The sequence below is a fragment of the Manduca sexta genome, chromosome 24, assembly GCF_014839805.1.
Source record: "Manduca sexta isolate Smith_Timp_Sample1 chromosome 24, JHU_Msex_v1.0, whole genome shotgun sequence".
Classification (NCBI taxonomy): Eukaryota; Metazoa; Arthropoda; class Insecta; order Lepidoptera; family Sphingidae; genus Manduca; species Manduca sexta.
In genome coordinates this window covers 2,233,095-2,248,321 of record NC_051138.1, presented here as the reverse complement: position 1 = coordinate 2,248,321, position 15,227 = coordinate 2,233,095, and the positions used below count along the sequence as shown (strand labels likewise).

Sequence of the window (15,227 nt, the reverse complement as noted above, 5' to 3'; positions counted from 1 at the left end):
AAAAAGGTCACTCGAGACGGCACGTACCGTTCATTTATTTCCGCTTCGACTTTTTTTAACTGTTTAGAGGTGTTTTTGCAGACCGGTTTGCGTTAAATGATTTTTTGTTCTCAAAAAGTTGCATTCACATGCCTTTGATAGTTGTAAAACTGCAGATATACGCTTTGAGATTTATTAGACACCTTGATACGAGTGTATTTTGAATCTTGACAAGATCCTTATAGCCCAAGTTTCTCGTGACCGAAAATCTTTTACTTAACTAACCAATCATACATTAAAATTACTTTTTTTTTTCTCTTTATTTCCTTAAAGCGTTTTTTCATTAATGAAAATGTCACCCCTATTATTGAATACAAAAATAATATACAAAACTTACAAATCTACAAAACAAAAACACAAAGTTATGGAAATTAATGTTCCCGTAATCTTAAACCTGTAATTATTAATTTGTAAAGCATTCTAGCCTCTTTCGACAACAAATGGCCAAAATGCTTATAAAAACCTAAATTATAATTTTTGTCACCAAAAGCTTGACATCTTTGGGTCTCAGTGAGACTGCATTTAAATAAAATATGATATACGTCTTCCACAACTCCGCATACTAAACAATTAGGCGAATTTATTTTACGCATCATGAAAGCGAAGCTGTTCAATGGTACATGGCCAGCGCGAAGCCTCAAAGCAATGACAACCTCATGTCGACTAATCCCACTCACACCGAACCAGAAAGAACGGGGTAATGATGGTTAAATTACTTTGTACCAAATTCCCTTTGATAAAGATCTTTTGTCAAAATACTCTGACCAAAATTCTAAACATTTCTCTCTAATCATAGGTAGTAGTTCTGTATGCCAAGGAAGGCAGCTGAATGGTATTCAATCTGAAGCTGCTTCTTTTGCTAATTTATCAACTACATCATTACCCTCAAGCACTATGTGAGAAGGGATCCATTGTAACACAACTAATTTATTTATGCCAACAATATTGTAAATACTTTTAATGATAGAATATGCTATTGGAAGCCCCCTAAATGATGAAGTGCATTTAAGTAAGTGTAAAAGAGCACTTTTTGAGTCCGTAATTATAACTAATCTTTCACCATTTAGAGATTCTATATACCCTAAAGCCTCTGCGATAGCAATAAGTTCTATATGCATGATAGACAATTTTGAGCATAGTATCTTAAATTTACAAAAGGTGTTTGAGGTTAAATCTAAAAACGCTGCACCCGAATTGTTTTTGAATCTAGAGCCGTCTGTATAAATAGGGTAGAAATCGTAATATTTATCATTAAGTGAATTACTGCAAAGGTTTTTTAAGTTTGTAATGTTATAATTTTGTTTGGGTTTGTCAATATGTTCTAGTGTTGGTTTAACATAACTTGATAGGTCCATGTTACTAACCCAAGTATTCATTGAATACATGGTCAAATCGCTACTGCAATAAAAACTTTCGCGGCCTAACATTTCACATACTATTACCAACAAAGGTTTCTTTTTGCGTCTCCAGTAAAAATTGTTACATTGAGTTTTTAATAATTCAAGTATCTTTATTATAGGAAATTTATAAGTTTTCGACTTCAAATAAAATTTTCCGGCCAAATATCGACGACGTACAAATAATGGTGCCAAAAATAGTTCTGACTCCATAACGTGAATAGGAGTACTTTTTACAAATCCACCAATCAATCGTAAACATATATTTTGTAATCTATCCAGCTTAACCAATTGAGTGTCGGCACTATTATTAAATAAAAAGCTTGCAAAGTCCATACGGCTTCGAACGAGTGCAATATATAGCCGTCTTAAGTGAACAGGATGAATACCCCATCCTGAACCAACTAAAATTCTAAAGATGTTTATGAACTTTGCTACCTTTTTACACATTTGGTCTATATGTTTATTCCAGCGGAGTCCCTTATCTAACCACATTCCTAAGTATCTTACGGTATCTACCAAAACCAATGGAGTATCATTCAAGCGAATATCATTAACTTGTCTACGGAAACCACGACTAAAAATACAAATTTTACTTTTGGAGGGCGAAATGTCCAATTCAACACGATTTAACATTTTGCAGACCAGATCAAGAGATGCCTGAATCTTGACTTGCCCTTCATGACTAGATCTACATAGAGTATAAATAACAAAGTCATACGTGTATTGGGATATATTAATATCATTCGGCAGTATTTTGCAAATATCTGATGTTACTACATTGAAAAGTAGAGGAGATAGAGAATCTCCCTGAGCTAAGCCACGCCCTGAACTTCAAGAAATATATCCATTACCTAGTTTAATTTTAAGAATTTAAAATTACTGAAATACCTACCTTATTATCATCCATTAAGGACGCGGAAATTCTATCACTATGATAGCATTCCAACTTCGCACCCCAGATTCTTTACTAAAATAATACTCCATTTTCCGCTATTCCACTGTTTTTTCAACATTCAAACCGTGATTGCATTGGCTTCCTAGTTTCTTCCTCATTTATTACGGGTTAAAAAAACGGTCAGAATATCCAGTATAATTTATTTATTTATTTAATTAGATCCGCCAGCGATAGTTCTTTATAATATTAATATAAAACAAAATAAGAAAATCATTATAAGCGAATACAACGTTTTAATAATTTGAAAAAAGTATAATAATAATATAAATTCCATAGAATAAGTGTCACAGCATTAAAATATTACAATTAAAATTAAGTAAAATATAAAATCAAATCTAATTTAAAATAACAAGTACAAATTAAAAATCAAAACAAAATAATACAAAGTAAAAAAAAATAATTTCAAAAGCATCCATGTCCTAATATTATGATTAAAAATTATTAATTATAATTATTGATATTTCAAAATTTGCAATAAATAAAATAAAACGCAATGCCAAAATAAAGATTAATTTAAAAAAATATATATATTTAAAATAAGAAAACGTTATAAACCCTTCAAGACAATATGAATCGTGTGAAAGCAAGCACATAATATTATTCTACTGTTGAATTTTGTAAACGCAAACATCGAGTCTCAACTATTTGTAGTTAAGCGTAGTTATTTCTAATTATGCATTTCACGTCTCGCGAGCTAACTAAGCCATTCTGAGCAATAATTAATATTGTGGAGCCACGAAATGGGCGTCATAAATATGTAAAGCAGCCTGATGCCTGTGACAACTAGATTTTACGATTATTATCGGGTTATTAAATATTTCCGTTCACTCACATTTTTGATTTACCTATTATTATAAGTATTGGAACGTCGCTATACATAATATAATCGTTGTATACATCAGCTGTCATAGTTACTGTGTTTTATCTTGCTTTTTCTAACGATAAATGTTATTTAATATAGTAAAAAAAATGATACAAGCATAGAATCACCTGACGTTTACTTTCAAAATTCTTAAAACACCTATTTTGGTGGTAATCGAGAGGGCAGTAAGTCCAACGCGGCCAATTTCTTTATTACTGAATGTAATGTGAAACGATGTATCTTCCTATCTAGTTTTCATAAATCTACGTAAATTATAAATGCTATTTCTTGTTTGATAAACATCAGTAAGAACGATATGATAATCTAGTTAACCATGTAATAGGACAGAACCGCCTTTTCTGACTTAATGCTAATTACTATATCAATTACCAAGGCAGTATTATTAAATATATGGCAAAAGAGTTCAAGCATATTGATGCTTATGCGTATATTAATATATTATGCGTATATTAATATAGTGCCGTGCACGCTCATCACACAGATCTGGATATATTTTATAACAAACCTAGTCATGTTTACAATAGTATTGTTATTTTTAGAAACGCTTTAAAATGTTCCTTAGTAAGTTAAGTATTGGAAATAATATTAGTTATTTTGTTATTAGTTTGAATTTTATTTTATCGTTATTGCTGTCTTAATATTGTTAAATTTAGAGTTAGATTATATTGTTAGATGTAAGTGTTTTGGCCAAGTGCTGTAAACTTTCATTGAATTTATAAATAAAGAAATATAACATCAAACCTTATCCTCTTGTTCCAGAACATCAACGAAATGCGCGAGCGGGTCTCCACACCGCGAGCGGCGGCGGCGCGAGGACGATGCTGCGGGGTTCAGTGCTGCGCTTCATCGAGCGCCGCCGCCGCCGCCTCCCGCGCTGCTGAGAAGGCTCGGCGTCAAAGAGCCCACAGGCGTTGGGAAGGTAGGCACGACTGGATATTAGTTTAGCTCTCACAAATTCATATATGGGCATTGAAGACCGCTTATTAGTAAAGTAATATAAAAATTATTTTTGCCTGAAAATGGCATGATCTAATAGAGGTCATGTTCAATGGACTATGAGCTTTTAAATAAACTCAGAGCCGCGATCTGTTATCTTAAATAAAGATAACAGATCGCGGCTCTGAGTTATTCACCCGTCTTTAAACCAATATAAACTAAATAATTATCTGTTATAAGTAATTTAAGCACTAAGCACGCATAAAAAATCTTATCTCATACTATTATTGTAAAGCAATATTATACTCAAAAGACAATAAAAACCCTAATACAACTCCACTGCACCACAGAAATATTCTCGACAACAACTCAGATAAAACGGTTCTTAAACTAACGAAGAAACATTAACAGTAATAACATCGATCATTAAACCGAGAAGGAAACTTAATAATGAGGAATCCAATAAACTGGCGCAACTTGTAGAAACTTCTTAAAAATAAACGTAGCGATAATGCCTGGAGTTAATGGCCGCTGTCACGGACCAAGCGAGAGGCAATGATTTAAAGACCCTAAGAAAATAGTATACAGAGAGGTCACTGGTTAGACCTAACCTTGGGCTCTTTGCGGGTTTTCAAAGCAAATTGATGGGATTAGAAGATTTGGTGTAGATAAAGAGTTGAAATTATGTTGATAATCTTTGTTAAATGACTAACCGAACTTAAAAACAAATTGTAACCATTGTAGCTAAACGTCAAATATATCATAAGGATTAAATTGAATTTGTATAAGTAAAAAACTAAGTATATTTCTACCATAAAAGAAAATTAATGAAAGAATTTGTTAATAGTAATATATTAAATTAATGAACATTTTTGGTTTTAAATTTCATTCTCAAAAGGCAATAAAACAATGAAAAATATACTTAGTTTATATTCTGTGAAGAACGTTGTAGGTCTGTTTATAAAATTTAATGTATTTGCTTACTTAGTCGTATTTAATAAACAACTCTGTGATTTTCCTCAATAAAATAAAATAAAATAAAATCTCTTTGAACTAATTTTGTAACCCACAAAACATTAACTTACAAATGCGTCGCAAAAAACAAAAACAAATCTCGAAATTAATTACACTATTTTAGTCCTTCTGTACGCTTTATATTTTATAAAGCGCTTTAAGCTGGACCCCGCTAATTGGTAGCACGTTTAATGAGACAACTGATGATCTCGCGCTAATGAGCCGATTCTGAAGATGGGCACCGGTTTAAAGCGCTGCTCCCGCTGTCCGCGCAACAGTTGTGTTATAGCAAAAAAATATATAATGAGCTTAAAGTAATAGCCCTTTGTGCAAGTTGAGATTTCTTTTAGAAACTACATTTAATGTTGATAATGAGTTACTGAGTTTAGTCCGTGAATTCATTTTTATTCATTGAAATTCTTATACATATAGTTGGATCTTGCCATCTTTGTTTTTCATTATTCTTAGTGATAATATAACTATTAACTTCTTAATAGTTCTTTTTAAATTAAAAAAAACACTCTTAAAAATAATTATAAACAATTGTAGATAACATATAATTACTGTAAATATATAATTATGATACCTAATCCCTAATACATATGGGTGATAGTACAATGCTATGAAGCTACTCAGTAAAATTCAGCAGGCATTCTCACCTATGAAGAAATATCATTTTCAAACACAAATAATAATTCCAATAACAAAAATAATAAATCATGGAACATAAAATTTACAAGTTGGTAACAATTAGTATTATATTCTATATAACAATGTTAACCGTTTACCGCAGCAGTCCGGTCTTACCGACCGACGTTAGTTGCTACGTGCAGGCTTAACAGACCGCTAATGTCATAAGACAGACGGCTAACGAGCCACGCCGGGGGATTCACTACTACATAGCCTTTGTATGTTAGACGCTAGATGCAATTTGCGAAAATCGTAGAATTATATTTTAGAATTATAGATAACACACACCATGCATTTATCTCCGAATAAGTAGGCAGAGGGTAACCAGGGCACCCACATTTCGCCTTGTGTGTTCCGCCTCATTATGTTATGAGCGAGCCTATCGCCGCGTAAGGGGCAAATACATAGATCCGTGGTAAAATTTGTTTTTTTTACAAAAGAATTGTTCTAATGTCAATTTTATACAAAAAATACCAATAGCATTATTAATGAACACGAAGCTAATATCATTTATTTATAACAAATTATTTTAATGTACTATTAATGTTCATTAAACATTTCTATAATGGAATATATTAACATTGGTTTATGATAAATTAATTCACATCAAACCAAATGAAAAACACTTGAAAGTCTTTGAATATACGAGAATATTTAACAAACTTCGCTCCAAATCCTATTTAATTCAATTATAGAGAAAATAGCAAAACTGCAACGTACCATTACCAATATATATACCGCCACGAAACCTCACACCAGCTAATTGCATTATCGAAAATCGCTTTTTTCTATATCGGGACGACTCGTTAGCGAGCATCTCGCGCTTATCCTGTTTAACGCGCCTCCAATTACAGCGCGGCGGCACGACCGGGTTAATGTGATAAGTGACGCGCTAACAACACCTGCAGCGGAGGGTTAACGCCAACACTCCATTGAAATCAGTTTATGCATTAAAGGTTGAATGCTGGAACTTTAAAAATGTGGAAGGGATAGCTCCAGTGAAATCACAGTTTATTAAAATGTTGAATGTAGGAACTTTAAAAATTTGGAAGGGATAGCTCCAATGAAATCACCGCTTATTAAAATATTGAATGGTATTTCAAAAAATTGGTGAAGGACAGACCATAGGTCTTTGTGTCGTGAAATATCGTAAATACTCAATGTTGGTGATATTTGCGGTGATTTTGTTTGCGAATTTTCTCGTTGACAGTCTATTCATAAATTGGCTTCATCGTTATTCCATTTTATATAGAAGTAATTAGCACAATCTTACTAATAACCATTTTTTTAAATAAAATCTAGCATTATTAATTTGTAGCAATCTGATTCGTTACTATTATACCCTGTTCAGACAGCTTAAATTTCCTTTGTATTTCATTACACTGGAGTTTCATACAAAAGTAAATAACAATAATAAATGCACAATACGATACAATTTTCTTGTGAAGCACTGAAATAAAAAATTAAGAGCCCGTCTGTTCATAGAGAATGGCTAAAATTTGCAATTCAAGAAGCTACGAAAAGCCCGCACTGAGACTAGGGATGTCCTTAGTTTATCAATAGGAATTTTCGATGTGAAAATTTGCAAAGTGCTATTTCTTGTTCTAAAATGCTATAAATATTTTCTTGTACGTTAAATAATATGTATATCCACTAGGAATACACTAGTGTTCCTTCTTTGTTTTTATACAATTATTATATCTAGCCAAATATGTAACTCGTCTAACAATATACTACTTCATAAACAGTACCACCAAAAACTTTGAATTAGTTACAAGGTCTTTGTCTAGTTGTCTTAAAGAGATTTAAGGTCTAAAATCTTCAGACCTTTGATCCCTCCAATCTTAAAATCTCACAAATAGCACTGAATAAACTATATTATTTTCCCCATGTATCTAGCTCATTGTTATCACTTAATTTTAAAAGAAATTACAAAACCGTAGACAAAGTCACAACAATCAGAAATCAAGTCAGACTGAAAAAAAAACATCGATAAACTGCCCATCCCTAATCCAAGAGAATTCCAACATAAAGTAAAGGATGAGTGCAAAAAGTGTCGGCGCGTTACCCAAGTTAGATAACCAAATGTTACAGGTTTAACGCTAACTAATGCAAACCTAACTTCACTATAGATATTATAAACCTTGTATTCGTACCTCTTGCCATTTTAATGAGTATAAAAAGAAGAAAAGATACCTAAAGTTCCTCTAGAGGTGCTGTAAGGTTTTGCGTTAGAGAACTGAGGTGTCGCGCGGACTCTGAAGATTTGCTGCCGAGAAAAATTATATAGTATGAAGCTGACGGTTGTTGAAGTTTGCAGAGCATTTGACTATTAGGCTTCATAATTAATTGATTAATCATTTTGATAGCTGCAGTAGCAGAGAAACATGGATATTCGGCACGACTTAATTTCCAGCTTATGCTAAAAACTAGAAAAACCTGTCAAATCTATATATTATAAAGATAACTCATCTCTATTTCCCTTGGTCATCGCATCACGCGTGAACGGATGGAACTATTGCTCTAATTCTGTTTTGGTTCTGTTAATTATTTTCTAGAAAAAATTCTTATTAAAGAAAAAACTAAGAAAATCGAGCGGAACATCAGAAAATTTTTGAAAACTTAACGACAATACTTTTATTACATAGCTGTCAGTTGTTTGAAAGACCTATCAGCGATTGATAGAATGCGCGCTGCAAATATCGTTTAACACAAATGGTTCGGTTGATTAATTATACCAATGAGTATTTAATATTCATAGTTAAAACAGGACAATGTCTGTCAGGTCAACTAGTTTAACTATAAGTTACACACGAATCTAAATCACAAACCCCATTCATAATAATACTTATCTAATTTGAAATCCGTATCAAAATTGTCCAATTTCACCCAATATAAGGTGGGTTCGGGCAATCGTTTGGACAAACAAACGTGACGGAAAATCTCTTTCCACGTGTCAAAACAATATCCCGCGTTATTACTCCTTAATGATATTGCCGCGGACCCTCGGGACCTTGGAACTTCGGGTCGAACGTTACTGGATGTGCCCTCTTGTGTCCAGATCATTTTTTTTTTAAATATAGTTTGACATCATGGCTTTACTTTACACCTACGTCATTTTGTTAGGTATGTTAAGTCCAAGGTAATAACCAGTAAATGTTTTACATTATCCATGTTTATTTTATGAAAGTGAAAAGATATTTCAATTTATTTTTAAAATTTAACTACTGTTACATTTTTAAATAATTTTAGAATCATACTAAGCTAATTTAGTTATAAGTCATTATTTAATTTGGGAAAGAACTTAAACACGTTCGAACCCACTAGTAAAAAAAGTAAACTGGTTAAAATACTTGCTGACTAAGGAGGGCTATTAAATCTTGTGAACGACTGCGAATTTTTTTTTTTTTTTTATTTAATTATTGTTTCTTTTATGTGTACTAGTGTAAGTGTGATTATTCTTTTGTGTTTATAATTAATTTTGTTTGTAATTTATTTTTGTCATGGTGATGTACGAATAAATGATTTGTAGTTGTATTTGAATAGTCACATCTAGTACTAGAGATATCATTGGTTTACCTTTCGGACTATCTATCGATAGGCACGTCTCAATTTGTATCGGCCAATGAGATCGCCGCTTCCTCCCGCGGGACTTAACTCATTGATTATTGGATCCTTTTTATAAATCGGCCCGAATTTGGAACCAGCGGTATTGAAACGATGAATTCTGATACGTCCTACTATTAATATAAAGGCGATTGTTCCTGTAGATGTATTAGGTTTTAAATAACATTGTGAGAAATAAATGTAGAAATCACTGAATAGGTTTCAGTAAAATTTTGCGTATAAGCAGACAATTCTTAATTAATATTAAAAGTGGCTTGTTTTGTAAAATTCTTATATATTATGATGTGTTACGATAAATATGTTTATTTCCATAAGAAATTAAGAATGATCTAAAGGTAATAAAAAAATTAAAAAAACATTTTTATTGGGTACGTTTACATTTGATATATTATTTTAACCAATGCTTATTATTTATAACATATCAATAGTCATCTTGTAGAACAATAATTATAGCAAAAAAAGAGAACCCAACAAGACACGATATTTACGACACATAAAACTCTAGAATAAAACCAACGGAATTTCAAAAAGAATAATGGCAAAACCTTTTTAAATTAAAAGGTGTTTAAATTTTTCTCCAAATTCGATGATATATCACCCGTGCCCCACGCACGTGCAGCATCCCTAAATATTGAGATGATTTATACGCTAGGGGACGTTATTGAAGAGTTCTAGCTCTTTACTTTCATCTGTCAAAGAGAAAACATATTGTCTCGACTGTAAATTAAATATTATAAATAATATTCCCGCATCCTATGCAACGTTCATAATATATTTTTTTATAAGTTGTTTTCTGTAACTGGGTAATCAGACGAGCATCTCTACTGATTATCCGAAAAATATAGTTATTATGATTTCTTATGTCTATATTATAATTTTATCCCGACGAGATGTTTCGAAGATTTTATTGCCTTCATGGTAACGGGGTACTAAGGTGTTGTTCAAAAATTACTATGTATAATAAAAGTTACAATCTACCTATAATAATAATTATAAAATGTAGGTAGATGTTGTAACTTTGACTTTTGAAACGTCGGCACAAAATTATAATATAGACCGCGATAAAATACGTAAAACATATTTAGTCGGAATAGAAATTATATATAGGATATAGGAAATATCGAGTATATTGATTTGAAGTAATTTGGTTGGCGTATCAACGAATATTCACAATACAAGTTTTAATTTATAAACTTTATTTTGAAACCATACAAACGACCTCAATATAACAATACGTGAATGAAGCCCGCCACAAACGAACGGCTCGGGTGCAACTTCATTTAATAATCGCAATCATCCACACTACCGCGCCATCTGAAACTACAAACAAAAATAACCTTCAGACAAAGCGAACTCATAACACGTTTAAAATTCAATATACAGCAGTAGGGTTTAGGTAACCGCGGTTTTTATTCAATTAACGCGGATCATACGGGTATGAATCACGCTTCCAAATAGTCGTTTTGTTTAATTAGTTGCTAATTGGTGATGATAAATGTTTGGCTTTGGAATTGTTTATTTGGAATTACAATTCCGTGTTAAGCAAATTTAAGGAATTCTGAGAAATTATCTATGGGAATTTTGAGGGTTTGTGAAGTTTACAATCCACACTAAGCCAGCGTGGTGGACTAAGGCCTAATCCCTCTCAGTAGTAGAGGAGGCTTGCGCCCAGTAGTGGGACAGTATATAACACAGGGCTGATATTATAATAAATTCAAGGAATATGACATGTGAAAGATAATCATAAAAACACGATGACTACCAGAATAATATCGGTCTTCTATCTTCTTCCTACTTGGTCCAACATGAGCACAAGGAAATAAGTTAATATGTCTTTGCAGTTGGGTCTTTACATAATATAGGTACATTATGTTCTCCTCACATCTCTTAAAATGATATTGGTCTTGGATACAAGTAAAACTTTGACTTTAATTTATAAGCCGCTTCGTTTTAGAAGTATTTTGTTTTTATGTATTATATGATGCAATAAGATAATGAAATATACCTATGTTACTATGTAATTTCTTTGTCAGTTATAGATTTATTGTGAATTCATTTTTCTCTTAAGCAAATAAACAACGTCATCTGCAATCCAAATTTAAAAAAGGCACGTTCAACACATACAGAAATCGGTACGTGAGTAAACACAATAGCAACCCGTATGTTTTCATTCACGGCTAGACAGAGTTAACTAACTTTTATTTTTCATCGAATTATACACGCTTTTGTGGGCATCGGTCTAGAAAACATAACTACGAGTTTATAATTAAAACGTTATAACAATAGCGTTTATTAAATAACTTACGAGACAATTGACCATATTATTTATTTATACGTTTTATACCCAAATTTGAAAAGGCCTAGAGTTAATGCCTAGAGTATTCTCTATCACTGACCTATATTACTATCCTGCTTATGAACAACAACTTCCAAACATACAATATTTTATTAATAAAAATACAAAACTTTGCGACTATGTTTGTATATTAGTAGAAGTTAGAATAAGTATGTAATTCTATTATATGATAACTAAAATTATCATTTACCATGTTAATCACTATGGTCATTTTGTAACGTCTTTTCTCGAATAAAACCACGCATTCGTATAACCACATTAAGCTTAAAGGGTGTTAAATACAGCCAAGTCGAGCCAATCGCCAGCAGCACATAAAACATAGCTAATAGAGTTCGCTTAAACTCTGCTAGAGAGACGCTTTTTATCAAATTATCTTGGGAGGCTGGCGCCGCGCCAACTGCCAAGTAATAGTTACGTTCCCATTTTTAATATTCATAGTGGTTTCTGTGCGGGGAAATTTGGGATTTGTTACGATTTTCGGGAGTTATCTTTGGGAGAAGATATTCGAAGTAGTCAGCAGTGGCGAAGGTTACTTAGGAAGAAGATATTTGAACTGGTCAGCCGGGCCGAAGTATCCATATAACCCTATTTTTGTCAGTTTACCTTTCGTAATTTATGTAAAATCTAATTATCATTAGAAAGATTTGTTGACCGTTTATGCATATTATTAGTACTTATATGTATGTTGTGTGGATTTCCTTTTCGGAAAATTTCACCTTTCGCCACTGCTGGTCAGAGATATCCGTACGTATACGAAAATGTACGAAGACATTTATGGCATAATTTCATATCTATACTTATATTTGAAGCTAAAGAGTCTATTTGTTTAAACGCGCTTATCTCAGGAACTGCTAACACGATTTTGAAATTTCATTCTTATAGGATACTACTTTAATCTTGAGTGCTATAGGCTTTATCCCGGAAAAACTTTTCCACGGGTACGGGGCCTCAACAATAACTATTTTTGTAATAAACACTAAGCCAAACTGTTACAAATTGAAAGCAAATATCTGGATAAAAACATGTAGTAATAACAATGTGTTTAGTTCAAATAGCAATGAACACTTTTAAACTCACGTTTTCGATACATAGAACGAACAATTCACAAAGATATCGAAAAGGATTTTCATAAAACTGTTCAGAATTCCTTTTTACAGCTCCTTGAGTTTTATTGTAACTGCATTCACATAAATCGACGATTTCCAACACAAATACGAGAGCTATAAACATGCTATGGATACGATATATCGTTCAATTGATTAACATTCTATCACATTTATAGCAGTGTTTTAAAATTTAAACAAGAAGTCATATCGAATTCTAGCCAGTTATATTTTATTAGAAGGGACGAGAGTTTAAATTTGAACAACTTTTTTCATTATACATTTTTTTCTGAATCAACATCACAGTACCTTTCGATTAACATTACTATCATTCCACTCCCTTAACAATAAATTAAGAAAAAAAGTGATTAAGAAATAAGTCAGCAACCTATTATTAATGCTGCAAGATTACCAAGCGTTTTTGTGATAGCACTATCGTAATTCGATTTGAAAATAGCTGGTTCAATTCTGGTGCTTTATGAAACTCAATATCTGAAGTGTCAACATTCATAACAAACTATACACCATCATCATCATCCGCAGGATGTCCACTGCTAAACATGGCCTCCCCCAAAGATTTCCAAATCGACCTATTGGAAGCTGCCCGCATCCAGCGACCTCCTCCTCAAACTATACATAAATGTTGTTAATACTCTATTTTGCGTAAATTACCAGGCGATTTCTTAGTAACAACTATCATTTGCCAGAGAATTTGCAATGAATTTTCAGTCCATTATTCGAACACGCTATACAAATCGCCAATCTGTTTGCAAACATTGCAATATTAACAGACCCTCAAAGTGATTCAATTTGTACAGTCAGACATTGTAAATCGCGTTCGAAGCAAACAATGGACGCATCAGCAAACAATTCAACTGCAAAATAAATTCAATGTATCACTGTTTATCGATAAATGGATAAGTCGATTGTGACGTCACAATATAACAATTTAACTGTAAAATATATTCAACAAATGTCAAAATAATTGTATAAATTTAGACTTTACCAGGATAAAAATAGACTATAATAGTATGTGAATTCATCTGTATATTTTCTTTTAATAAGCATGCAAACACCTTCATTAACTTCCGTATTTATAATAATAAATATGTATCATAGCGTGACCAGTGATATGTGACGTTATAATACTAACTAACAATTATTTAAATGTAAAATACAATCTATACAGCGTCATTTTTTCATTACGTTGCTAAATTAAACCATATATATTCGTCACATTCATTTTGGTCTTTACCTTTGCTAACATTCTGCCAGAAATCATTCATGAATAACAAATATTTTAATATTTATTTTGTTCGAAACTTACATTTTTAAAATTTTACGTCTATGCTTAAAATAATTTGAAAAGGGCCTTTTCAAAAAAATATATGATTTCATTTATGAATGTTAAATACCGTGTACATACTAAAATGTGTTAATGAATACTAAAGTGTGATGTCACAATACCATACGGGCTAATGTATACGATGGCGAGCTGTTTAGTCGGTTTGTACGGAATTAAAGGCGCCCACATACCACTGTGTACGGACACAACCTACCGAATATAGCTCTAATGGCGATTTATACGGGCTTCATTAACAGGACAAAGATGCATGCTACAATTTAGTTTTTGTGCAGTGTTAATTAAGTGCTTTTTCCTGTGTTACTGTTTACATTAAGTTAGTTATTCCGAATGAAATTGTATATTTATTTTAGACATTGGATGCCTTAGTTACACTTGTTAAAAGAATGAAAATATATAATTGTAGACAAACTTATTAAACGAGAGCGGCGATAGCCCAGTTGGGTGTGGAACGGAATTCCGAGACGAATGTCCGCAGGTTCAAAACCCAAGATCACAGACCTCTGACTTTTCTAAAATATGTGTGGATTCTTTCGGAATTATTGCTTGTTTTAAGGTGAAGGAAAACATCGTGAGGAAACCTGCATACATAAGAAGTTCTCTATAGGAATTTGAGTGTGTGTGAAGTCTACCAATCGACACTAAACTATCGTGGTAGAGAAGGCCTAAACTCTCTCTGTAGTAGAGGAGGCCCGTACCAAGCAATGGAATTGTATATAATACAGGGCTGATATTTTTATTAATCGAACGATAAATGTAAATTTGAATATCAAAGTAATTACTGTTAAAAGAAGACCCTATGATACATCATTTAATTCTTCCTTTCTAAAAAAAATACTCTCAAAGTATCCACACACCTAC

The 15,227-nt window shown here is 32.3% G+C and overlaps 1 protein-coding gene across 3 annotated transcripts in view; it reads left to right on the top strand.

Annotated features, from left to right (window-relative positions):
- Window positions 1-15,227, top strand: part of LOC115446964 (kinesin-like protein CG14535) — a 229,331-nt gene that overhangs the window by 171,115 nt on the left and 42,989 nt on the right. For all 3 annotated transcript variants that reach the window (XM_037442460.1, XM_030173814.2, XM_037442461.1), the window contains one exon: window positions 4,037-4,196. In XM_037442460.1, the coding sequence (XP_037298357.1) occupies window positions 4,037-4,196 (160 nt within the window). The remainder of the gene's footprint in view (window positions 1-4,036; window positions 4,197-15,227) is intronic.